This window comes from Mastigoproctus giganteus, chromosome 3 (assembly GCF_048544385.1).
Source record: "Mastigoproctus giganteus isolate SK-2022 chromosome 3, ASM4854438v1, whole genome shotgun sequence".
Taxonomy (NCBI): Eukaryota; Metazoa; Arthropoda; class Arachnida; order Uropygi; family Thelyphonidae; genus Mastigoproctus; species Mastigoproctus giganteus.
The window spans coordinates 19734420-19760564 of record NC_143577.1 but is presented as its reverse complement, the minus strand read 5'-3'; the positions used below and the strand labels follow the sequence as shown (position 1 = coordinate 19760564).

The 26145-nt window shown below is 38.7% G+C and overlaps 2 protein-coding genes across 3 annotated transcripts in view; both read right to left on the bottom strand.

Moving 5' to 3' along the window:
* The window catches only part of LOC150087775 (glutamine synthetase-like), a 38642-nt gene extending 37689 nt beyond the window's left edge, over window positions 1-953 (bottom strand). The window contains exon 1 of one of the 2 annotated variants that reach the window (XM_090369198.1): window positions 823-953. The gene's annotated coding sequence lies outside the window, so the exon portion shown is untranslated. Of the gene's footprint in view, window positions 1-815 lie in introns of both variants that reach the window. The other variant, XM_090369197.1, reaches the window with a different exon arrangement.
* LOC150087774 (uncharacterized) lies at window positions 273-25799 on the bottom strand. Its single transcript, XM_090369875.1, has 3 exons — window positions 24980-25799; window positions 1731-1847; window positions 273-391 (listed from the first exon to the last, which is right to left on the bottom strand). The coding sequence occupies exons 1-3, from the start codon at window positions 25797-25799 to the stop codon at window positions 273-275; spliced, it is 1056 nt and encodes a 351-aa protein (XP_090226001.1).
* Window positions 25800-26145: the final 346 nt, after the last annotated feature.

Sequence of the window (26145 nt, the reverse complement as noted above, 5' to 3'; positions counted from 1 at the left end):
TTTATCCTTAAAACGCTGATGCAATATGATGCTCAAATTTCGAGGTGCAATCCTGAAAAATTCACCAACGTACCGGTAAGCGATATTCCACCTAAATTTTTTTTTTTTTGAGCACAGATCCCCCGTCCCAGTATATATTTTTAGCAATATCATTCGTAAACCAAGTCCTATTTAACATGCGCCCTCATTCGCTTTCAACGCATGCTTCAGTTCAACTTAGGTTATTTTTAGTAATTATATATTTACTATCTTAGGAAAGATGGCAGCATTCTTTAAACTAAAACTGTGGGAGGAGGAGGGGGATTGCGGACCGTACATTTTAATTTTAACCGTATATGGTCATTTTTAATAAACATTTCAAACGCAATGCGTTCTAACATACTGTGCAAAGCTGCAAAAAAAAAAAAAAAAAAAAAAACACAGAAATCTTGAGAGCTTGGATGGCGGACAGCAAGGATGTACACATCATAAAAAGCAGAATAGTCTATCCACCTCGGGAGGTACTTAAACTATCCTAATAAAAGATCAGAATAATAATCGGTTTTATATTTTATGGCCTATCTCTGCTAATAAAACACGATTTAACGATTAATGACAGGAACCGATGAACGAAAACATCTGTAAAGTAAGGACTTAAATGTAGAAAATAATTTACTCAAAGCGGAATTAATAATTATGCTATAATTTAAGGTAAGGGAACTTTACTTTTTATTTATTTTTTAGATTATTTTTTACGATCATATGATTTTAAATCCAATAAAAATTAATAAAATCATTTCATTAAATTAAAATATAACTTATATATTAAAACTTACCTGATACCTAAATCTGGAGGCTTATATTTGTAAGGAGAAGGAGGCCTGTCTTTAAACAGTGTAGAAAATAGAGTAGTTAGAAGTCCTTTATTCATAGAGTTTCTTTCCTTGGCTCGTACAGTTAGAAGTGCAAGACAGTCTCTGAGGTAGCTCTTATTAATGGAGAATAACGTTCTGTCCACGTGATAGGGTGTGCGTCATTCGTTGTATTGGGATACCCTCTCTCTCATCGACCACGTTCATTGGTTGTCTCCTGCGTGTCATGCTCTCCCTACATTTCTTCCTGCTGGTTATGCATGAAGGTGGCTTTTCTCTCCCTACAATCTGAATTTTCATTGTTAAAAATTCAGCAATGTCGATATAGGGATTGGTAAAATTAGTTCATTTAAAGTAGGTTGCGAATATGAAAGTTGGAAAATACGTAATGTTTTTATAACCAGTCATTGACACTTTGACATATCGTTTGGTTTTTCTTCCCATGAAAGTATGTCCCTGTTCACTAAATACAGTACTTTGTTTTTAAAAAATCAGCTTAATCACTTAATAATAATAATAATTTTGGTGGGTAAAAAAACTATGAATTACGATTAGTGGTAACCTTATAGCGACCTAGAATTGCTTTTGTCTGATTTCTGTGCAAGGATGGATGATCGTAGAATAAACAAGTGAGTCTTACAGCCTTAGACTAAATAAGTACCGGTATTTCCAACAGATTTTTTCTTTTTATAATCCGTAAAAAACTTCTTGAGTTTCTTTCTTTTATTGATCCTCGGTTTCAAATTTTCTTTGTTTGCACTTTGTAAATGCAAAACAAGCTTTAAATTGACAGCCTTCATTTTGTATTACTTTGCTTCACAAAGTACAAAGAGAACAGTTTTCTTCTTTATGTTAACTCACGCCGCCGAACGAACTCACGTAGCCAAGCATCTGTATAGCTGGTTGTAATGGCAGCTCGTTCGGGAGTGCTTTGACAGCTGGTGGAAATGCTGTAAGCACTCGCCATGTTCAAACAAGAATCTAGCGTTGTCGTCACTGAAAAATATAAATTTAGTGAAATACGACTTCACTTAAAGACTGACATCGTAAAACCTTTATGTTGTCTATTGATATTCGCATATGTTTTAAGAAAATAGATGTGCCTCATTTTGTTATGACTGCAAATATATTCGTCCTATTATAAACTCACAAAGAATAGCACTTATTTCAAATAGATCTAACAATAACGAGTACCCGGTAGTCATTTTACGAGTATTTAGTAAAGTATGACAGTAAGTCGGTTAAAAAACTGACTTTACGAGTTCTTTTTTGGAAGGGTTTTGTAGCAACGCTTATCGTCCATTAGCTTCGCCATGTCCATTCGCCCGTATGCATACAATGGCGTCGCTTTGGCAGAGTCCATTTTGATATTGGAATTCCTTGATAAGATTCAGACACACATTTGTATTCGTTTACATAAAAATAGTTTATCTACACGTAGGATTTGCCGAAAAAAAAACGGGGAGAGAGGGTATAGATCGATGGGTCAGTCGATATTCCTGGAAAACTGCTACTATGGACAGGACATAAGTGATGGAAGGCCGTTCAGCTTTCAAATACATTTAAGTAAAATCAGATTTTCCAAAATATTTTATTATCAAATTAAAGATATGAGTAATTATTGTTAACCAATGAAAAAACAAAAACAGTTACAAAATAAAAATTAGCAATGCCTTATGTACAATGCTAATCGGGTTAGTTTAGATATTAGCAACGTTTTTCTTTAGAATAGATTACTTTAAAACCTTGATAAGATAATATTTTCGATGTAGATTTTTCTTGATGGTGGTCTGAGTTTACCTTGTCTGTGATACTGTGATCAAGAGAATCGCAGGATGCCGTGGAGATTGGTTATAAAATTCAATAAATTCCTTGCCCGGTGACATTGCTTTTTTATTTATATTTACCGCAGTAAAAAAATAAACAGAAAATTCACAAGATAGGGAGAATACAAGAAATAGCATCGTATTTAGTCACGCAGGCTTGAACTGCGGTCACTCAAAGCACATGTAATCTTGTGAATGACCACTCGGCTACGCCAGTGACAGATCCACTTTAGAGCGATCACCTCCCCCAAAGCCTCAGTAAATTGAAACACTATATGGGTAAAGCTTTAGTATCCTGTATCTCTAGCTGTGGCCAACGACCGGTTTTTGCTTGAATCACTCCCGAAGTCTCGTAAAAACATAACATTTTTCACTAAACAAAAATGAAAGTCAATTAAAAACATGACCCCTTATAAGTGTTTTTTTTTTTTTTTCTTCTCTAATTACAACTATTTTTCTTAGTTCACGTCCTTCACGCAACCTTCTGTTCGTTACGTAATGTAACACGAGGGGTAAGGTAAGGAGCAGCCATTATCAATCCACGGCAGGATGGAAGACTCCTCAACAATTCATGTTGAGGGAAATGGACCATAATCTTCCATGCTGATCCTGTGCAGGTTGGCAGATCGACCATATTTAGCAGTCAGGGGCTTGAACCTCGGTCTATTCAGAGAGCGTGTGCTACTGCACTCCTGCTCTTGACCACTTGGGTATGGAGGCCGTTCCACGAGGGGTACCAGATATTAAATTTCAGTCCAAGCTGTTGACCTCAACTGCTCACAGAAGTAACAAAAGAAGTACTTATTCCAAGAATAACTCGATGGCTGGAAGAAAACATACATTGTTTCTATCAAAAGAATCAAGGGACAGTAAGGGAAGAGGCGCCTCCTTAGCCAGGTGGGCAGGAGCAGCAGTGCGTAGCACACGCGTCTTGATTAGACCAGGGTTCGAGCCCGTGACCACCAAATACGGAGGATGCGGAAAGGTCAGGGAATGACCACCGCATATCCCCGGAGCAATATGGCCTTAGTTGTTAATGCTCCTAAAAACAAAATAACAAACAAGCAATAAGGGAAGAAAGAAATAAAAACGCCTCCCTCTGGATTGCATCACTTCTACCTGAAGTAATAACAATTCATATGAAATTTCTTATCTATTAATGATTCATCTGTTGATAATTGTGATTATAATATCCTGATTTACAATGTCAATTAGGCATCTGCACAAATGCATTAATTACTTAATTTCGTATTTAAAAAATTAATTAATTCAGTGCATTCTGGTTAATATTATAAACTAGATTAATGGATGAGACGTTTAGAATGATTTTTCGTCTTTGTAGATATCAAACTCGAGACCAATATAGTGAACAAACTGATATTCAAGAACGGTTTTGATAATATATAAAAGATTACATTTTCCATCAACTACAAAATACACAATTTATTGGAACGATAAAAAACCTTTTTTTTTTTCGAAATTTCCTAGTCCAGTACCCAAATCAACCAAATCAAATTTATCAACAGAATTATTTATCTTTTGGCAGTTCCTAAGTAAATTTTGATGAAATGTTAATGCAAATTTTGATAACTTTAATTAAAACATTTAAAATAACAAAATTAAGTACAATGACATGGAAGTAAAATAAAGATAATCTAGAATTGAACTATACAAACCCATGTGGCTCTAAAGTACTAGTCGCAGTAGGCTTACTCTCGAATCAGAACCTCCAGGAAACGAAATTAAGTGATTGAGCCTATGAGTGATATCAAATGACCATGGGACGAAATGGAAATTTTTACGAAAAGAAACAGTCGTTAAAAAAATATCTTAGTTTTAATCAGTATGTGGGTGTCCATGACATTAAAGATGCCTGTGATGAACCGAATCTTCTGGATTCGGTTCATCACAGGCGTCTATTCTTCTGGATTCGGTTCATCACAGGCATCTATTCTTCTGGATGATAGGAATCCTGTAAATCTCTACCGGGGCTATTCTGGCTGGATCAAGGCAGACTGAAGATTTAGACGACTGTTCTGTTGATATGACTGGAGCTTGTATTATATGGTTTTGGGCTCCAGAACATTGGTAAGTTATATTTTTGGATTTTTCTTGCGTGGAGAGGTTCAGTATAGGTATAAGTGATCCCGATGTATTTTGAAGCTTCACTAATACTGTCCCAATTGGGTGAAGTTTGTGGAATTTTGTTAGAAGCTGTTTAAAAGTACGCAAAGAAACTTCCTCTATAGCCACCCAATGGGCAATTACAAACATCCACTTAAGAAGAAAAACACAAGAGAAGGTTTAGAGAAACCACGTCTTCAAGAAGACATTGATCCTGTGGAAATTTCCAAAATTCTTGCATTTCTTGGCTCTGGTCGACATGGAAGTTTGGATATCAACCTTTCAGTTTGTATAAATTGTTTCCTTGTTATCAGGTTAAACATGTTTAAGATGTGTTTTCTGTTGAGTCCGTCTTGATCACTTGTATAAAAAGATAAATTTTAAGGGGACTAGCGTCCTTGTCCAATTCGAGCTATGCTCCAAAAATATGAAAACTACAGTGGCGGACAAAAAATCTGCATCACCTTAAAAAAGTAATATTTGTAATGAAACGTATAAGATATTGTCTGATTACAGTCATTTGTTTTCCGCAAAGCAAAGATATTGCGTCATATAACGCTTCTATTACATCAGACTATAATTGCAAGTATTGCTTCAGCCGTTTCTATAAATGCGGCGTTGGAAGGGTATGCACGCTCATTAGTATCCTATTTTGCGGAGGTTTAAGCATGGCTCCATATGTTCAGTTGACACCAAGAAAAGAAAGTGTAGCTGTTGCTCTGTCCCAGGAAGGGCTTTACACGCGTGCTATCACTGATAAAATAGGCTGCCACCAGTCAACAGTATCCCGGGTGCTGAAATTAAAGCGTGATGTGAAGAGAAGACCTGGATCAGGCTATAAGAGAGTGACTACACCTTCCCAAGGCCGATATTTGAAACGGCTATGCCTTCGTAATCGCCATGCTCGTGCTCCTGATCTAAAACTGGACTTTGAGATGGCCCCTGGTATTGAAACAAGTGCAAAAACTATCCAAAGATGGCTTTCGGAATGTGGTCTGCATGCCTATCGGCCCAAGAAGAAGTCTTTGTTGACCCAACAAATGAGGAGGAAGCGACTTTCTTGGGCTAAAACGCATGTTTCATGGACAAAATAGCAATGGAACACTGTAATATTTTCTGACGAATCGAAAAGAGTTTCATATTATTTCACAATTACGCATAACTCAATTCCAGGTTCATGAATTACTTTATTCACTCTGTTTTTTAGAAGATCTTCCCAAATGATAGTCATTAATGCTATATCTAACCTGTTCAGTTTATTTATCAAAGCTTTTGCTTCATGAACCGGTGTGGTATTTTGTTCTTTGCATTCTGAGATATCAACGAGTTCTGCATGAATTTTACTGTAATTTTTTTTTTCAAGGATCTCGCAGCATCGTAACGTGATGATCATCTTGTGTCTAATAGATTTTTGATCGAGATTGTATTCTCCATCATGCTCAATTTAGATCATATTTGTGGTGAGGCTGCAAAGAATGTGTAGAGCGACTGTAAAATGCCGAAAAAATTAACGGCAGCCAAACGGCTTTCTGTGGATGTGGTCTCTACTAAATTAAGACTGTGTGAAGCACATGGAACTCATACTGCTAGTTTGTTGACTTCCTCGAATCTGGCTTGGACTCCAGAATACATCCCACTCATATTAGCAGCGTTGTCATATGACAGATCTGTAATTTGCTACAACTATTCCATGTTTATCAAGAATAGATGCTAACGTGTCAAAAAGATATCTTGCATCATGGTTTTCAATGGGAATAAACATCAATAAACGCTCATGTACTTCGCCATCTTTTGATACATAACGAATAATGACCGACAATTGATCTGTGTAACTTATACCAGGAGTTAAATCTATGCTGATGACGTAATATTTGGCTTCTTTAATTTCAGATGTGATGTGTGCCAACACTTTTGATCCTAATACATTGATAAATTCTTCGTAAGTGGTTGGAGATAGGTACGCAACATTTCCACTTCCTGGATTTCCGTATGCTCTTTTGTAAAAGGATCAAACTCAGATAGAAGATCAGTACACACGAGGAAGTTGCCATTGGTAGGATTATTGTGTTGCTTATTATCTCCATGAAAATCAATACCACTTTCTGCCAAAAATTTTACTACCTCAACTACTCTTCTTAAAACTTCAGTCCACCAGTATTTAATTGCTTTTTCCTTCTCGATTTGCAGTTCTATGTCAATCCAGGTAGACTTTTGGAACTGCAACATATTAGATATAGAAGTGAAATGCTCTTTTGATTTTGCATGCGTTGTGATTCTTGCATGTGCATTTTTCCAATCGTCGAATCCAGTTTGAAATTGATTACATGTCTCATTAATTCCGTCTTTAAATAACATACACACATAACAATAGACTTTTCCAGCTGATTCTGAGAATATTAGCTAGTCTCTTTTAATGATCTTGCTATTTCCCATTTTTCTATAAAACAATTCTGTTCTTGCATATCTTACTTTTTCGCCAAAATGTTTAGACGTTGATTTCAAATTGCACTCTAAATTCTGCGACGGCACATTTTGGGCAATTTGATGAATGAGATCAGCGTTTATTTTCTATTTAGCTGGATCAGTACTGAAATCGAATAGTGAAACAGTAATAGATGTTTTTTGGGTACTTAAGTCATTCACAGGCTCTGATTCATTCTTATTTGCAGTTATATCAATTGTCTACGGAATCTACCTGGTCTGGTTCTAATTCTATATCAACTTGACCTTTATGTGTTCCTTCGTCGGTAGGTCTAGAGGAGGCCTATAAATGCCATCACTGAAATCTTCAGATTGAGAAAGAGTAGGCTTATTGCAGGAGTGGTTTAGAACATTTATTATATAATTTCAGTATTGATTTTTTCATTTTAACCAAAACTTTTTCTTTTTCTTCTTTCTTTTTTCATAACCAGATTCGTGTTTTCGCATATATCCATCAGACATATAAATCACGTCAAACACAGTTAACACAATAGAATCAAAATATGAAAAAACAGGTCACCAGTCTTCTTTTAAAATTCACACTAGTTTCTTAAAATGTCACACCACAAACTTATTCCACTATCTACTACCGCTCTCTTTACATATAACTCACATGTACATATTTATGGGTACAACTGTTTTGAACAGGAGAATGCACGTTTAACTTTATACGAAACAAGTCAGTTTAACAAGATAAGCATGAAACAACAGTCATACAAGTTTATACACGTTCATACTTGAATGTGCTGCTGCGCTGATCAACTTCTCATACTTGCATTACATCAAAAGATGAAATTCGCAGTCAGTGTGTTACATAATACAGTATAATTTATTATTAGAAATATTTTAATTCTCACTTTTCATTCTGAAAAGTGCCTAGAGCCTACAAACATTAAAATCCGGCCCTGGTTGCAGCCGAGCATTGTAAGGGTGTGGTACCACGAAAATGGGCAACCGGAAGTTGATTTTAACTCTATGCCAGATCGTTGCAAGGCTGTAATTGCAGCTTGAGGAGGAACAACAAAATATTGAGGACTTATTTTGCTGATTTACAGTACATAATACTATTACACTAACTTGTCATTTCAGTTTTTACACGTAAATGCAATAAACTGTATGTTTGGTTGTCATGATTTCTCATATTTCCATTAATTACGAATTTTACCCTTTGGGAAGATATTTATGGCAATTAGGTATATAAGGTTGAGACTTTTTATTGGATTTCATTCACAGAGATATATATCCCATCTAACAAATGCATTTCGAACATTTCTGCAACCCACAATGCAGCGCAAAACACATTATTTACAAAATCACACAAGTGATGCAGTTTTTTTGTCCACCATTGTAAATCGGACTATTGGTCCGATTTTGTTCTGCATATCAGTTTCAACTTGTTATTCGATGTTACGATCTCCAGTGACGTATATATAAATCTGCCGTCCCTCAACAAAATATGCATTGTTCGGGAATCCCTAGAGAGGGGTTCTGACAGTTTCATTTGAAATTTAGAATCCCCCCAAAAAAAGTGTCAATTTTATTTTAAAGAATATGAAAGACTAAAATGTGTTTAATCTTTCTACAACACAGTCACCTGTCTAAATTAAATTATCTACGACTTTTCCGATTAATATTCGATGTTGTAGCCCATCCACAGCGTCAGAGGAACATTGTTGGTCTTCCCGTTCTTGGACGTCTTCCAAGTCACCTATTTCCTATAGCTGTTTCACCACACTAGTGCGGCAAGGAAGTAACGATACTGAAATAAAAGAAAAATAATTATGCATATGGCAAATTGTTTATTAGCCATTTTCCTCAAAACAGTCCCCGGGGTACCGAATACACCTACTACAACTTCATATAAACTTTGATAAGAAAACTTCGGCTGCTGTAATAATATTCAATTCTGTCGCCTTCTGATATCAATAATTTTGCTAAATGGGCGATTTTTCAACTTCAACTTAGGAAACAGAAAAGAAGTCTGCTGGAGCCAGGTAAGAAGAATATGGGGTGGGAAAGTGATTGAGCACTGCAGGCTTCCAGTCGTTTGAATTTTTAGCGGACACACAAAGTATGGGGCACAAACTTGGTACACATTTTTCTCTTAGTGAAGTCTGTGGTAATCATGGACCTTATCGAATCTTTTCACGTTAGTTCACTTTCCATCATTCTGGGTGTCACCTGGCGGCTTCTTGACAGTGTATTTCACATTTTTTTCCCCATCAGTTCTGGGATGAAAGTCGTTTTCTGTCATAGACTGTAAGTGTTTTCTTCCACACCTTCTGCCCCTTCAACTGTTTTAATATTTATGCTGGGATACAACTTCGTTCAAATAAGCTGTTCGCAGCATTTCATGTGTTGGGTTTTATATCCCTCTACACAAAATTTGATTGATAGTTGATTAATTTTGGTGGTTTCTGAAACAGTACAACGCAGTCCCATCCGGTGTGATGTCCAACATTATATTTGAGTATGTCTCTAGCGGCCTGTCGCAGAACTGTAATCATACTGGATATTTTTATTTCGTTTCAGTCTCATTACTTTCTTGTAGCACTGTATACCAGTCACTGTTGATACGTGCACAGATCTCTTCTTGCCATGCATAAACATCACAGTTTTCTTTCATATCATACATCATTATTCTGATAGCAAATTTTAACCAGACGCTCAGTCTAGTTTAGTTAATGTGTGATTTAATATAGGAATCCTGTGGATGATTAAGTATATTTTTGCTAAACGCCAAAGAACTAAGGCAATGAAGCATCAGTACTTGTGTCCGTAAATTACGTTTATTTTTTTGTCTGTTTGCTCAATAAAAAACTAGTTTCCGAGAGAAAAAACAATGCGGTTTCCGCCTGAGGCCGACTAACTTGGCCACGAAGTAAAAAAGCCGTAAAAATTCTTCGTGTCATTAACAATATTTGAACCCAGGACTTTCCACCCTGGGTGGGAAGGACAGTGATTCTATCCACGGTGAGCGAGGACCTGATGAATAATAAGTGAATGATTTTCGTACTCATTAAAATGCTGCAGGTCACTTGTTGGCACGTTTTATTTTGCATATAAATCCTGTTACAGCTCCACCCCTATTTTCGAAATTTCCTTGTCGAACTGATAATAAAATTATAGTTTTTATTATTTTGTAATAATGATATTCTAATGTGATTGAGAATCCCATTAGATCACCTCAGCATCAGCACTATTATTTGTATATTGTAATTAATATATGAGGATTATAATTACTGCATGAAAACTCAGTGTAATTTTACAAAAAAGCGTAAATCGAAATAATTAATCATGGATTTAGATATTAGAGTTGTATTTAATATAAAAGATTTTATAAAAATAAAATATTAAATATGACTTTCATAAGCGTTTACAATGTATTAAAAGGCAAAAATTATCTGAACTCTTAACACCAAAATAACAGTAATTTCCTCTTCAAGTGACATTATCAGGAAGATAAATTAATAATCTCACATCTGTTTTCTTTATTGATTGGATAGCTATTTCGGAAACTCTCAAGCTTGCTATGTTCATCCCAAGATGAAAGCTGTGGTGTTTTGGAAGTATGGTTCATGTATATTCTAGGAGACAGCTTCTGGCATAACGCCATACGGAGAAAGTTGAGTCAGTGACATGATTGTGTGGTATGTCGGAAGTGACGCAACATGACGTCATTCCCCACTGGTCTGTTGCTATGGCGTGTATTCCAGCTCAAACCGAACTGTGCTAATGGACAAGTTTAATGCGAAGCCCGGCATCTTCGCTAGAAATGGGTGAGTGGGTGGATGCGACTTTTGCGCGAATTATTATAAGATCATTCAAAACAGATATAAAATTACTGACGGATGACAGTGAAGTAACAGGAACGTTATGTATCCAATGATGTGGGTACACTTGGAAGACAGACACAAACCTGGAAAATAATCCAGCAATCATTTTACCGACGCCATTTTTTCACTTAAAAAATCATCCATTGTCATTAGAAATTTTGTCTTCCATACTTTTAAATTTAATAACTTTGGATGTATCATGGTAGAAACAGTCTCTAAACGTATTATGAAATGGTAATTACTGAAACGTTTCGTATCTACATTAACAGTCTTCATTTTAAAATTAATAAAATTTTTCTCACTTTTAAACTATAAGTTTGAATGCGCAACGTGTGTCCAAATAATTATAAAAGTGTTTTGTCTATGAATTAATAATTGTTTAATTGTATTAAAATATTTATTGTCCCATGAATATTTTCTTTCTATCATCTAAAGTTAAGGTTGATAAGAACACATGACTTTAAAAATAAATAGTTCAAATTTTTCCTGACTAAGAGTACAAGAATCTTTTTGAAAATCTGCATTTGTTGTTCTGAAAAGAACTATATGTTCAAAATAATCGATTTTAATATTTCAAATAATACGATGATCTTATGGAGGACTATGCGATCTTGTTTGCGTGAAAGATAATTGTTATGGATGATTGGGTACTAGAAAAAATAATAAAAAGTGGTGTGTGTTACCGACATTTAGCATTAATGGTGGCAAATGATGAAAGGAAGCAAGCTTATATAGAATCAGTCAAGAAAAACACTTCGAACCTGAAGGCACTTATTACACCGGCCTTAAAGGAGTCAGCAAAGACATCCAAAGAGATGAAGTTCAGTTCGGAGGTAATGTTTTTCTTTATCTTTTTAATATTGTAGAAATATCTTTCTCTGAGGGCAATTTTCACCTTGAAAAAGAGGAAAATGTCTGCTGTTGCTAGTTTAGGAGAGTAGAGTAGATTAGCATTAGCATTAGTAGAGGCATATGATGCAAGAAAGCAAGCTTATTCAGCATCAGCCAAAAAAAAAAAAAAAAAAAACAACCACTACTCCCATTTCACCCCTCAATTCGTTCGAAATACCTGTCCAGCTGAGCCTTAAATTTGTTTAGGCTATCAACTTCAACAACAAGCGATGGAAGTCTATTCCACAAACCAACTGCCCGCTGGCTGAAGGCGAATTTCCGCACATCTATCCGACATCCGTCCTTCCTCAATTTGAATTTATGCCCTCTCAGGTGATTATTCTGAGCAAGAGGAAGAATCCCATCGGCATTGAGCATGCTCAAGCCATTCAAAGCCTTGTACACCTCTATCAGATCACCTCGGCGATGCCTAGTCTCCAGGCTCTGTAATTTGCAAAACTTAAGCCTTTCTTCGTAAGAGCAACCCTTTGTTCCATTCACTAATCTTGTTGCCCTTCTCTGTACTCGTTCCAGCAGCTCTACATCCTTCTTGAAATGAGGCCTCCAGACCTGTATACAGTACTCAAGGTGTGGCCTGACCAATGCCTTATACAAGGGAATAATCACATCCCTGTCCCTGCTAGAAAAATTCCTGTGTATCATTGACAAGACACCATGAGCTACTCTTGCAGCTCGTCTGCACTGCTCAGAGAACTTCATATCTGCCTGCACAATTACCCCCAGGTCCTTTTCATTCTCTACCACTGTCAGCGTAGTACCACAGAGTTGATACGTTGATCTGGGGTTACTGTTTCCCATATGTAGTACTTTACATTTGTCAATGTTAAACTTCATTTGCCACCTCTCAGCCCATCTGCTCAACCTTTCCAGATCCTGTTGCAGCAGCATAGTATCAGTAGTGTCCTTAACAACCCTGCCAACCTTTGTATCGTCTGCAAACTTGGACATTAAGCCTGATACACCATCATCAATATCATTTATAAATACAGAAAACAACAATGGACCCAACACTGAACCCTGAGGAACTCCACTAATAACATTAGTCCACGTTGAGCAGTGTCCATTGATTACCACTCTCTGTCTTCTGCCACTCAACCATCCCTTTATCCATAGCAGCAATTTGCCTCGAATGCCACACTTCTCCAATTTGTGCAACAGTCTTCCATGCGCAACAGTATCAAAAGCCTTTCTAAGATCCAAATATATAATATCAAAGTTATTCCCTGCATCCAGTTCTTTTGTGACTACATCATAGTATCCAATCAAATTGGTCAGACAAGACCTGCCCTTAACAAACCCATGCTGTGTCTGAGCTATAACTGAATTCTTGTCCAGATGATCCTGCAGTGCTTCTTTAACCAGTGCCTCCATTAATTTTCCTGGAACCGAAGTTAAACTAACAGGTCTATAATTACCTGTGTCAGCCTTTGATCCTCCTTTGTGAATTGGGGTTACATTTGCACATCTCCAGTCCATGGGTACCTCCCCTGAGTCCAAAGAAGCTCTCATAATTATGGCTAGGGGTTTGCTTACTTCCTTTGCTGCCTCCTTTAATATAGCTGGATAGATCCCATCCACCCCGGGTGCCTTTTTTATGTTTATCCTCAACAATTTCTCCTCCACTTTCCTCTCAGTTATTAGAAAATCATCTAGCTCACTGCCAATGTTTACTTCACCTACGACATTCCCCTTCCTGAATAACTCCTCATGTGTGAATGTAGATGCAAAATACTCGTTTAGATTGTTAGCCACCTGAGCTGGATCCTCAACTGTTGAACCATCAACATCCAGTGGACCAATCTGATTCATCTCTTTCCTTCTTGAGTTTAAATAGGTAAAGAACTCTTTTCTGTTTTTCTTTGCATCCTTTGCCAAGGATTTCTCATAATCTGCCTTTGCCTACCTAATCTCTTTTGTGACTTGGTTACAGACCAACTTATATCTATCATAGGCTTCCACGTCACCCATTAATTTGTATGTATCCCATGCATTTTTCTTCTCTGCCATATGTCTCATTAGTTCATCTGACAACCATTTAGGCCTGAACCTTGAACAATATTTCTTGGTTGGTATGTAAAGCCTGGTAGCTTCCAAGATTAGTTCCTTGAATGCTTCCCATTTTGAATTTGCTGTTGGTAACATCATCAGTTGGTCCCACTGTATAGAATTTAAATACTGTCTCAGACCAGCATAGTCGCCTTTACGAAAGCAAAAACCCTTCCCTTTACCTCTGATGGTAGTTACCTCCTTGAGTAAATCCCACTTCAGCACACTGTGATCACTGCCACCCAGTGGTTCATTTATCTGCAGATTCCTAATGCATGAAGAATCACTACTGATAATCAGATCAAGAGTATTACTCCCTCTAGTTGCCTCCCGAACATGCTGGTGTAGAAAACAATCATCCAGTAAATCCACAAAAGCCTTGCTAGTGTGTGAGTGACCAACCCACAAATTCCAGTCAATATCTGGGAAATTGAAATCCCCCATTATAAGACTCTCTGATTTACTGGCCCATTCTATTTCCCTGTACAGTATCTTATTATACTCATCAGAGTCATTAGGCCTATAGCACACTCCTACTCTCAATTTTGATTTACCTATGCTTATGTCACACCAAACTGACTCAACACTGCACTGTCCAGCGATGTCAACTGGCTTCACTTCCTTGGATTTTATGTGTTTTTTAACTAATAGCATAACCCCTCCTCCCTTCCTATCCTGTCTATCCTTTCTGTAGACGTTGTACTCCCCAAATTCCAGTTCTGCATTCCTTATATCTGTGTGACACCACGTCTCTGATATCCCAACAATATCTGCCTTTGATGTTTTGAGTAATACCTCAAATTCATCAAATTTATTTACTAAACTCCTAGCATTAGTGTACACGCAAGTATACATGCACCTGTTTCTATTCTTAGCTACCCTAACACAACCCATGTGTTTACTTGTACCGCAATGACTTCCAGCAGTCTCTGAAATATCCTGCATCTTGTTTTTCAGGCTTCTGCTCATTCCAATAGAAGCAGTGCAAGAATCTCTTTCACCTCTGCCCGTGGCTACTGTTAATCCATTAGTCTTTGTCTCCCCCCAAGCTAGCAGTTTTCCGACCCACCTAACACTGCCTCGATAGCATCAGCAAATATTCTTGCACCCTTTCTATTTAAGTGTATCCCATCCCTGTAGAAGCAATCTCTCCTGTTAACAAGTACAGTCCAGGCTGAAAAAAATTCTACCCCTTCAGCCTTGCACAATCTTTCCAGGGCCGAATTGATCGACAAGGCTCTCATCATATACTCCCTAGTAGATGGTTGATGTACAATGTGGGTAGATGGTTGATGTACAATGCCACATTTCGTCAGAAATGTCTTCGCAAGTGCGGAATGAGCGGGGCATTGTCGTGCAACAAAACCAAATACCCTTCTCTATCTTTTCTGGGTGAGATTGCAGACTCATCCGGGAAATGTGACTTCGGTATTCTTTGAAGCACCTGTACATAGAACACAACATTGACACACATCTCTCTTTATATCTCCCCCCGCCCTTCAGGTACTTGTGAATTACACCCTTTTTACCCATAAACATGATCAGCATCGTCTTGCTCCTGGACTTCTGTAAACAAAACTTTTTGGGCCTTGAAAGGAGTCCATTGCACGCTCTGATGCTTCGTCTCTGGTTCATACTGAAGCACCCAACACTCATCTCCAGTTACAGTACAGTCGAGGAAATTAGGATTGTCTTGACAAGTCTTCACATGATGGCACAATTTGTTGTATCTGCTCATCCGTAAAGCTGTGCGTCAAAAATTTTCACAGACTTTCCTTTTCCCTAAATCTTCATGCAGAATTTGACGAAACGTCTCCTTATTCATATCCCACTCATCATTCTGAGGGTCAAACAACGAACTATTGACATTCCCGAACTTTTGCAACTCTGTCTTCATTTCGAGTTTGACGGATGCCCACTTCTTGGGTAATCGCGAACCTCCCGGCGTCCGTCTTTGAACCGTTCAAACACGCTAGTACGACTTAACGTTTCATCACATAAACATTTCATTTCTGTTTCAGATTTTCACAGTTTAAAGCAAAATTTCATATTCGTTCGTCTCTCCATTGCAAAATCAGCCCTCGTGGGCAGCACAGCTGGTAGAATCACCGTCCTCCCCACATCGAGTGGAAAAGATCTCAGTTCGAGTCCCATCGATGACGGGAGGAATTTTTAGGGACCTTTTTCACAATGTGGCTGAATTAGTCGGTCTCAGGCGAGGATATCATGGTTTTTCGTCCAGCAAACAGAAAGTCGACCTCAGAACACGCAATTTACATACAGTATATGTGGAGCAATATAGCCTTAGTCGCTGATACTCCTAAAATCCCACTACGACAATTGCAAAATCGTGACACGGAACGATAACTGGTTGTTATTTGCAACCTGTCAATAATAACATTGATATTCATTCATTGTGTTTAACTTTACAATGGCGCTAGTGTTTCAAAGCGGAAAAATTTTCGCTCATAATAAATCGGTCAGAGGCTTTTATAATAATTGATTTGCAGTGAGTGACCACTTCGTTAAATACAGATCTGCATGGGTAGCATAGTGGTATTGTCACCGTCCTCCCAAAACTCTGAGTGGAAAAGGCCCGGGCTCGAACTTCATCAATGAGGCAAGGAACTTTTATGGGCTTTTTTTTCCCTCCATGGCTGAGTTAGTCGGTCTCAGGCGTAGATAGTGGGAGGTTCCCCCTGCCCGCGGGAAACCGGGGGTTTTTCATCCAGCAAAAGCAGGCAAATCAACCAGAGAACATACACAATTTACACACACATTACACGCGGGTAGTTGAAATTACATTTCCAGATGACCCTAATAAAATAGTTTACTTTAGTTTTTTCTCGGTTAAGTACAGCTCATAATAATGTATAATAGCAATATTGGAATCATTTCTGTATAATTCTAGTCTTCCAATGGGCTAGAATTCTGACCTGCAGAATGACAGATACACTGCCAAGGGGAAATACAGTGGCCGACAAAAAACCTGCATCGCTTATGAATTTTGCAAATAATGTGTTTTACTCTGCATGTGGATTACAGAAATGTTCGAAATGCATTTGTTAGGTGGGATATACAGTATATCTCTGTGAATAAAATCAAGTAAAAAGACTTCACATGATATACCTAATTGGCATAAATATCTTTCCAAAGGGTAAAATGCGTAATTAATGGAAATATGAGAAATCATGCAAATGGCAATCATGACAACCAAACATACATTTTATTGCATTTACGTGTAAAAACTGAAATGACAAGTTAACGTAATAGTATTATGTACTGTAAATCAGCAAAATAAGTCATCAATATTTTGTTGTTCCTCCTCGAGCTGCAATTACAGCCTTGCAACGATCTGGCATAGAGTATATCAACTTCTGGATATACGGTTGCCCATTTTCGTGGTACCACACCCTTACAGTGCTCTCCTGCAGCTGGATCTTGCTTGTTCGCTTCTTCTGAGCAATTTTAGACGACATTATGTACCAGCAATTTTCAATAAGGGTCAAATGTGGACTGTTATCAGGCCATTCCAACACTGTAATGCCAGCATTTCTGAGGTATGACTGCACCTTAAGGGAGAAAAACGAGGAAAAACATTGGTGTCCGTATGTTTTAAGCCTTGTGAGACAAGAAGACAAACTCATCATTAAATCTAAATAGCGTAATTACAACTTACCAATTTTGCTGCGTGGCAAGGTGCTGAGTCCTGATGAAAATGCAGTTTTGGACGTCTGTGTGGTGATCCCTAATAACAGGTTTCAGGCACTCCTCCAAGATAGCAGTGTAGGTCACCGTTCCGTTAATAAACTTCATTCGCCCCACCCCTTTGCTTGTTATGCATTCCCAGACCACGTGACTTGCTGGGAACTTTACAGTCGGTGTTATGCAGTCAGGATGGTATGCCTCCGATTTTCATCTTCTGACATATCTCTTCCCATCCGAGCCATGCAGGTTGAATTTCGATTCGTCAGAATAGATGACGGTATTCCATTGCTATTTTGTCCATGAAACATGCGTTTTTGCCCAAGAAAGTCGCGTCTTCCTGATTTGTTGGATCAACAAAGGTTTCTTCTTGGGCCGATAGGCATGTAAACCACATTCCGAAAGCCGTCTTTGGATAGTTCGTGCACTTGTTTCAACACCAGAGGCCATCTCAAAGTCCAGTTTTAGATAAGGAGCATTAGCATGGCGATTACGAAGGCATAGCCGTTTCAAATATCGGTCTTGGGAAGGTGTAGTCACTCTCTTATAGCCTGATCCAGGTGTTCTCTTCACATCACGCTTTAATTTCAGCACCTGGGATACTGTTGACTGGTGGCAGCCTATTTCATCAGTGATAGCACGCCTGTAAAGCTCTTCCTGGGACAGAGCAACAGCTACACTTTTTTTTCTTGGTGTCAACTGAACATATGGAGCCATGCTTACACCTCCGCAAAACACGATACTAATGAGCGTATATACCCTTCCAACGCCGTATTTATAGAAACGGCTGATGTAATACCTTGCAATTACTGTCTGATGCAATAGAAACGTTATATGACGCAATATCTTTGCTTTGCGACAAACAAAATGACTGTAATCGAACAATATCTTATACGTTTATTACTTTTTTTTAAGGTGATGCAGTTATTTTGTCTGACCTGTATGTCTTGTTCGAAAAAATTCCAGTAACCTGTTACATCCAAACCCGTGACATTGAAATATTTTTCCACATGCATCGAGGGTTCCAAATTATACCATAAAAGCACTCTCCACATCATTACACCGCCAACCTTCAAAATACGAAGTCTTAGTTGCATAGTGAGCGATTTTAGTATGATGAAATTTTATCAATTTTTCATGACCAATGTGAAAGAAAACAATATTCATGTTAATGAATTCATGCTGTTTTCATCGTATTCTGGTCCTCTCATCAGCATGAATCAGCAAGAACCGGGATTCGTCAGATCAGGCAACCTTTTCCAATGTAACCACACCTTGTTTTTTGCTGACAGGAGCAGAACCTAATTCAGTACTTATTATTATTATTAGCCATATGGTGCAAGGAAGCCTTGAGACTTTTGCTGCACCAGCCAAAAGCCTCAAGGCTTTCTTGTACCATATTAACAATCGATTCATATTTTAAAAATAAATTATAAAGTCAGTTATCTTGAGTTCTATTTAGCTCCTTAACGCATTATAATATTTTATCTGACTACTGTACCTTTTTCACACTACATAATATAATTTGTGAATATTTTATCTGACTACTGTACTTTTGGACACTACATAATATAATTTGTGAACAGCCCTTTAAACACAATACGAATAATAAACTTGCGTAGATACTACGATTGACTGTTATTGCAACAAGACAAGCGAAATACGAAGTCTTGGTTACATAGTGATCGATTTTAGGATGATGAAATTTTATCGATTTTTCATGGACAATGTGAAAGAAGACAGTACAGTATTCATGTTTCTGAATGTCAGGTGCTCATACTGCTGAAACACTGTTTACAGTCATTCTTAAAGCCTTACACGAAAATTAGAAAGCCGATATTAGAAGTGGAACTTGAATATGCTTACTATTAACTAAATAATACCTACTTAACGAATATTACCTGAAAATAGCCATTTTTGTTAGTGCCATTACATTGATATATACAGAGAAACAGACAATTTTAAAAACCGTGTATCCGTGTGGTGAAGGATTGCTTCATCCAACAGACTCTTGTCCACATCATGCCATTAAATAATCATGGGTCAGGGGTATAGTGTACAACATGTTTTCGCCATTAAAGCATTTTACAAAAACAAAGGCCACTCGAGGTTTATTTTGCGTTCAATTTAAGCTTAAATGCCAATATCCTGTGCTGTCTGCTCATGCCATTAAAACATGGGTTTAAAATTTAGAATAAACTAGTTCTGCTCTCTAAAAGAAGCTTCCAGTGGAATAAGAATCTCCCATACAACAGAAAACATTGCAGTAGTCACGATCTCATTCATATGGAGTCCAAAACGTTGTGCAAGTCGGCATGCACTGTCGTTGAATAAATCCAATTAGAGTATACGATGAGTATTGCACAAACACTTAATTTCCATCCTTACAAGGTAGGAGCATTTCAAGAATTAAAACCTCGCGATCGCCTTGTGCGTAAAAAGTTTTGTCAAAAAATGCTAATTCAGATGGATCAGGATGAAGACTTTATTTACAATCTATGGATGACTGAAGCTCACTTTCAACTAAACGGTTTTGTGAATAACAAACTTTGTCATTGAAAGGAAGAAAACCTTCGCCAGTTCCACCAGCAACCGTTGAACAGTGGCCAGGTAACAGTGTGGTATGAAATTTCTTCTCACGGCGTAATCAGACCATATTAATTTCATAATGACATCAGGCTGCTATGCTAATATGATCGCAACTTTTTTTTGACTGAAGAAACAATTCTAGGTTTCCTCAAGTTAATGGGTCTGTTGATTTTAACAAGTTGGTGCGAAGTCTCTTACCACCAGGTGTCTATGACGCTGTACGACTGCTTTTTCATAACCACATCATCTCCAGGAATGGTGAAATTTCTTGGCTTTCAAGGTCCCCCAGACCTCTCATCATGTGACATTTTTTATATGTTGCTGGAAAAGCAACGTGTAATCACATCGTCCAGATATTGAAGAGATGAATAAAGGAATTCGTAAAGAAATTGCCAGAATTCCTTTGGAAATGCTATGCCGCATCAGGAAACATGCGTGGAAGATTATAAGAATGCCTGCGCAGAGAGGAAGGTCACCTCGAGGATATCATCTTCAAAAAATAAAAATAAATGGCATGCTGTGTACTTTGGCAATATTAAATTTTTTATTTCACTATTGAGTTTTAAAACTCGCCCTTCCTCACCCTGTATTTCGTAATAATAATAATGACGAGTGGAAGAAGGCCCTAACAGAATTCGAAGGAATGGCTCTCCCAAAGATCCACAAGATACCGAAGCAGAGGCCCAATAGAACATTGTGGAGAGTCACAGACCATCTCAATCAGCAAATAATACCACATTACCTCGACAACAAAGGTGCAACACTGGAGGCCATCCACACAGCCGTGTATTGTGCTGCCATAGCAGCCACTAGGATTAATGGAAGAGAAATGAGAGACCAGCAGCAGAACCGGAAACAGAAGGAACCACCAACATAGAAAAGAAGACTTCATCAGAAGATAGAAGAATTAAGAGTCAAGATAGGCCAATTGACCTAGTACCAACGGGAAATAGGAATAAGAAATTAATTGGAAAAGTGAAGAGCATCCTGAAAAGAGACAGCGTCCACAAAAAAAAAAAAAAAAAAAAAAAATTGCATTAGGGCCACTCGTAATCTCTTACATATACCCTTATATGTATTATGACTGTAAATTGCATGTGTTCTCTGGTTGATTTGCCTGTTTTGCTGGACGAAAAAAACCCTTGCTATATACGCCTGAGACCGACTAACTCAGTCACGGAGTGAAAAAAAGCCCACTAAAGTTCCTCACGTCATCGACGGGACTCGAACCCGGGCCTTTTTCACCCGGTGTGGGGAGGATGGTGACGATACCATTGTGCTACTGCGCAGGCAGACAGCGGCACCAGCAAACATGAGACAAAAAATCAGAGAATAGGAGAATACTTGGACACACTGAAGCAGAACCTCCTCGCACTAAACAAGAGACTACGCCGATACAAAGAGAGCACCCAGAGGAAAATAAACAACGGAATCTTCGTTGAAGACCAAAGGGACTTCTACAGGAGTCTTGGAGAAGACGGGAAAGAAGGGAATGGACCACCCGAGCAGAAGACGATTGAGGAGTTCTGGGGAAACATATGGAGCAGGGAAGTAAGATATAACAGCCGAGCCCCCTGGATAGAACTAGAACGCAAGAAAACCAAGGACGTACAAGAGATGAGAGAGTGGGCGATTCGGGAAGAAGAAGTAAACCCTGGCTTGTAGCCGTGAAGGGAGTTGTATACAGCAATGTGCTATCTGTATAAAATAAAAGTTCTAAAACAGACGATCAAGAACTCTCGCAACTGGCGAACTCCAGGAATAGATAACGTCTACAACTACTGATACAAGATCACTTGCACACACAAGCACCTGTAAGCGCATTATAGCCAAAGCAGCTTATGCGCCATAAAACCCCCACAACAGCAACAACAATACCAAAAAGCACCTGACAGAGCAGTTCACCCGATTGATAAGGCGCTCAGAGACAATCCCGAAGTTTCTCACTCAAGGAATCACATATCTGAAGCCCAAACGACGGAGATACAAGAAACCCGGCGAAATACAGGCCAATCACCTGCCTCCCAACAATGTACAAGATCCTGACCAGCTACATAACCAGAAAGTTATCAGACCACTTGGACATAGTGGCATAGTATTTAGGTTCAGGCGCCACCGGTGGTTTCCCACATCTGCACCATATGTACTCTGTGATGAAATGCAGAACTACTGCACAGCCAGAAAAAAAGTGTAATGTCTGGTTAATGTAATATTGTGCTTTGTTCTGTTGTTGTGTCTGGCTGATTGGCCGCGGAGTCCCAGTAGGACTCCACGTTGCCCACCACAACCACTGGGAAGTGAGCCAGACTGCCCATTATACTCTGGCTGCCTCTGCCAGGGTTGCCTGAGCTTCCTGACAGAAGCCATAAAAAATAATAATAATAATAAAATAAATAAAAAATATAAAAATAAAAATAATAAAAAAATAATAATAAATAAAAAATAAATAAAATAATAAAAAATAATAAATAAAATAATAAAAAATAATAAATAAAATAAAAAATAATAAAAAAATAATAATAAATAAAAAATAAATAAAATAATAAAAAATAATAAATAAAATAAAAAATAATAAATAAAAAATAAAATAAAATAATAAAAAAATGAAGAGTAAAAAAAAAGTTGAGGCTGTAAAAAAAATAAATAAAAAGATAAGAGAGCATATGGGGGGAGTAAGAGAAGAAGAAGAGGTCAAATGTGGGGAACAGTAGTTGGAGTGGACCAAAGAGGGAAGGCAGTCCACTCTAAGGAAGAGGATGGAGAAGGGAGTTGAAAATTACAGAAGCAGGTGCTCCTGTGAGTATCCTGCACCCAGGGTAAACTGCATTATCCTATCCCAGTAGGGGATCGCAGGGGTGGCACGTTATTCCGTTCTGCCCTGAGTTCCGCATTCCTCTTCTAGAATTTAAAACAGCCTGGGCGTAGCATGTTAAGGCTAGGTATGTGGCCTCTTCTTGAAGTAAAGTTGACTCCTGATTGCGGGGGTTTCCTTGAATCTCTGTGAGAAATTGAAGTCTGGTGTTGTCGTAAGTGAGACACTCGTACATAAGGTGTTCCCAGGACTCCTCTTCACCACAGTGGCAATATGGGTTATTTTCTATTCCCATGGCTGTTAGTTCTTGCTGGAACGGTCCATGGCCTGTAAGCAGGAAGGTGACTTGCAATCCAGGTGAGTATTAGGGAGGAGGCTTTGGGGAAGTCCGACTAATTGAGGGAATAAACCTTTTGGTGATTGCTCCTTTAGGCGTTGTGTCCCATGTTTCTTGCCAGAGGTTTTGTAGGTGGTCTGCAATTTTTCTTCTTTCCTTCTTAGGGTCATTTGCATGGTTCAATTGCAGGTTTAACAATTGCATTGGGATTCCCTTTTTCAGGCGCTGGAAGAGACCCCTCTTGACAACTTCCAGATAGAGAGGTAAGTATCCTGCAATGACTTGTAATGCAGGGGTGCTGCCAGTACAGCACGCCCTGGTAACCGATAATAACATAAATCTTTGAATGGAATCAAGCTTGCGCTTGTTCCTTTCCAGGATTGCCTTTTCACACCGATTGGAGGCTCCATAGCACACAATCGGGACATATACTGCCTTATATATTAATGATAGAGCTTTATTCTTTAGGCCCCAATCCGCTCTACTAATCCGCCTTATCATTGCAGTGTATTTTCGGATTTTAGCTGACAGGTATTTTAAGTGGGGATGGAAGGATAAGTTGGCGTCTAGATACAGGCCCAGATACTTGATTTATGTGTAGAGACGGATTGGGGTGTTGTTAATTTTCATCACTGGTGGCCGTCGGATTTGGAGCTTTCCTTTTAGAAGGATTGACTTTTTTTTTCACTGGAGATTGTTAATTTGTGCATGGCAGCCCAATCTTGAAGTTTTCCCAGTGCAAAGTTGGCTTGTACTTCCAATGTGGCTCTTGTACCAGAATGAATAACCAGTACGAGATCATCAGCAAAGGCCAGGGGCCTTGACCTCGCCGAGATCCATCCCCAGGAACTCGTCCAAGACAATGGACCAAAGAAAAATGGCCCAAGAACAGAGCCCTGAGGACTGCCTCGCAGTATATTCCTGGTGACTGGTATTTGTTGGTTACCTGCAATGTTCTATTGCTGAGGTAGGACTTTATACCGTTATATAGACTGCTGGACGTCTTGGCCTGGAGTCTTTGAAGTATGCTGGGCCACCATAGTCGATCGAAGGCCCCCACAAAGTCCACCATTATGGCTAGTGAGTATTTAGATTCTGTCTCGGTAGCTAGAGAGATTAATCTGTGGATAGCATCTTCTGTACTGCAGCCTGTTTTAAAACCAAATTGATGCGGAGATGGTAATTGTTGCTTTTTGTAGTAGTCGGTGAGACCGGAGAGCAAAAGACGTTCTTGGAGTTTGGCCAAAACAGGAAGCAGGGCTATTGGTCTGTAAGAAGTCGGTACTTGAGGTGGTTTTTTGGGTGTTTTAGGATTAACTTGAGTGTTGAAATTTTCCAGAAGTCAGGAAATGTTCCTTCAGCTAGGCATCTATTAAATAAACTTAAGAGAGTTATAGGATAGTGTTCTGCGAACTTTTTTACTACGTCAACTTCCAGCAAATCCAAGCCTGGGGTTTTACCCTCCTTCGTTTTGGCCAGGGCCAAATTCATTTCCAGGGATGTGAAGAGCGGTTCACTAGTATCTAATATGTATGCCTTGTTCCTGTCAATGATTTCTTGTTGCTCCAGTGTCGGTGCCAAGTCATCAGTTGGGTAGATATTGTCCAGTATGTTGTTGAGAGAATCAGAACAAGAGTATGTCGAGGTTCCATCCGGTCTGAGTGTGGTTTCCAAAAGTTCACCTCTGGGTAGCCTGTTTGTAATGATCCGAAATACAATGCCCCATTGATCGCCATTTCCCACTGTGGAAACTAGAGTTTGCCATGACTCCTTCTTACATCTGCGTATTTCTTTGGGATATGCATTTCTTATCACACGGTAAGCCTCTCGTGCTGCAGCTACTTCTCTCGGGGGAAGGTGTACACGGGCTCGTTGAAATGTCTTCCTGGATAGGTGGGCTCTTATTCTCAGATCTCGCAAATTTGTATTCCACCAGGGGACCGCGTACCTGTATTGTCTCCTACGCGGGATGGAAGCATCACAGGCACTCCTGATGGCAGCTGTTACCTTGGTAAAGTTTTCTTCAGGTGTGAGTGTAATAGGTAGTGGAATGTCTTCCGGAAGAAACTTGACCAATTCCTCTTGGAATCGGTCCCAATCTGCTTTTTTAGTGTTGTATCTCACTATGTCTCTAGGAATTGGTGGTGCATGGTCCACAGAACGAACGAGGGAGAAGGTGATTGCTCTGTGGTCTGACGTTGTCCATGACTCTTTAACAGCCCAGTTGATCAGTTTACTTTGAATGACAGGTGTTGCTATAGTGACATAAATTGCTAACATATTCTTTCGGGATTATAGATTGGACTAACATCGAGCTGGAGGATATCATGAGAAAGACAAGAGCAATGATGACCAAGAGCCGCCAACACCACCCGAAGTCAGCCGTGGAGAAACTGATAATTGCTCTGAAAGAAGGAGGAAGAACCTCATCGGGCAGCAGAAAACAACGATTGCTAACCTGAAGGATTACTTCCAAAAACACATAGCAGCGCTCCACCAGGCCATAATGAAGATGGACAAGCGGTATACCCCATTCAACCTAAGCGAGGAACCCCCTCCCAACCAGGAGGCACAAATGAAGCTAGGAAAATGGGCAGAGAAGACACTTCATGGCAGACACTACAAT

Bases quoted from the DNA above. Each gene is read 5' to 3' on its own strand.
- LOC150087774 (XM_090369875.1), bottom strand. From the start codon at position 25,799: ATGTTAGCAATTTATGTCACTATAGCAACACCTGTCATTCAAAGTAAA. The intron at 1,848-24,979 runs GTAAAACCCCAG...TATATTTTTCAG, and splicing joins CCTGGCCAAAACGAAGGAGG to TGACGACAACGCTAGATTCT. The intron at 392-1,730 runs GTGAGTTCGTTC...TTTTTTTTGCAG, and splicing joins CTATACAGATGCTTGGCTAC to CTTTGCACAGTATGTTAGAA.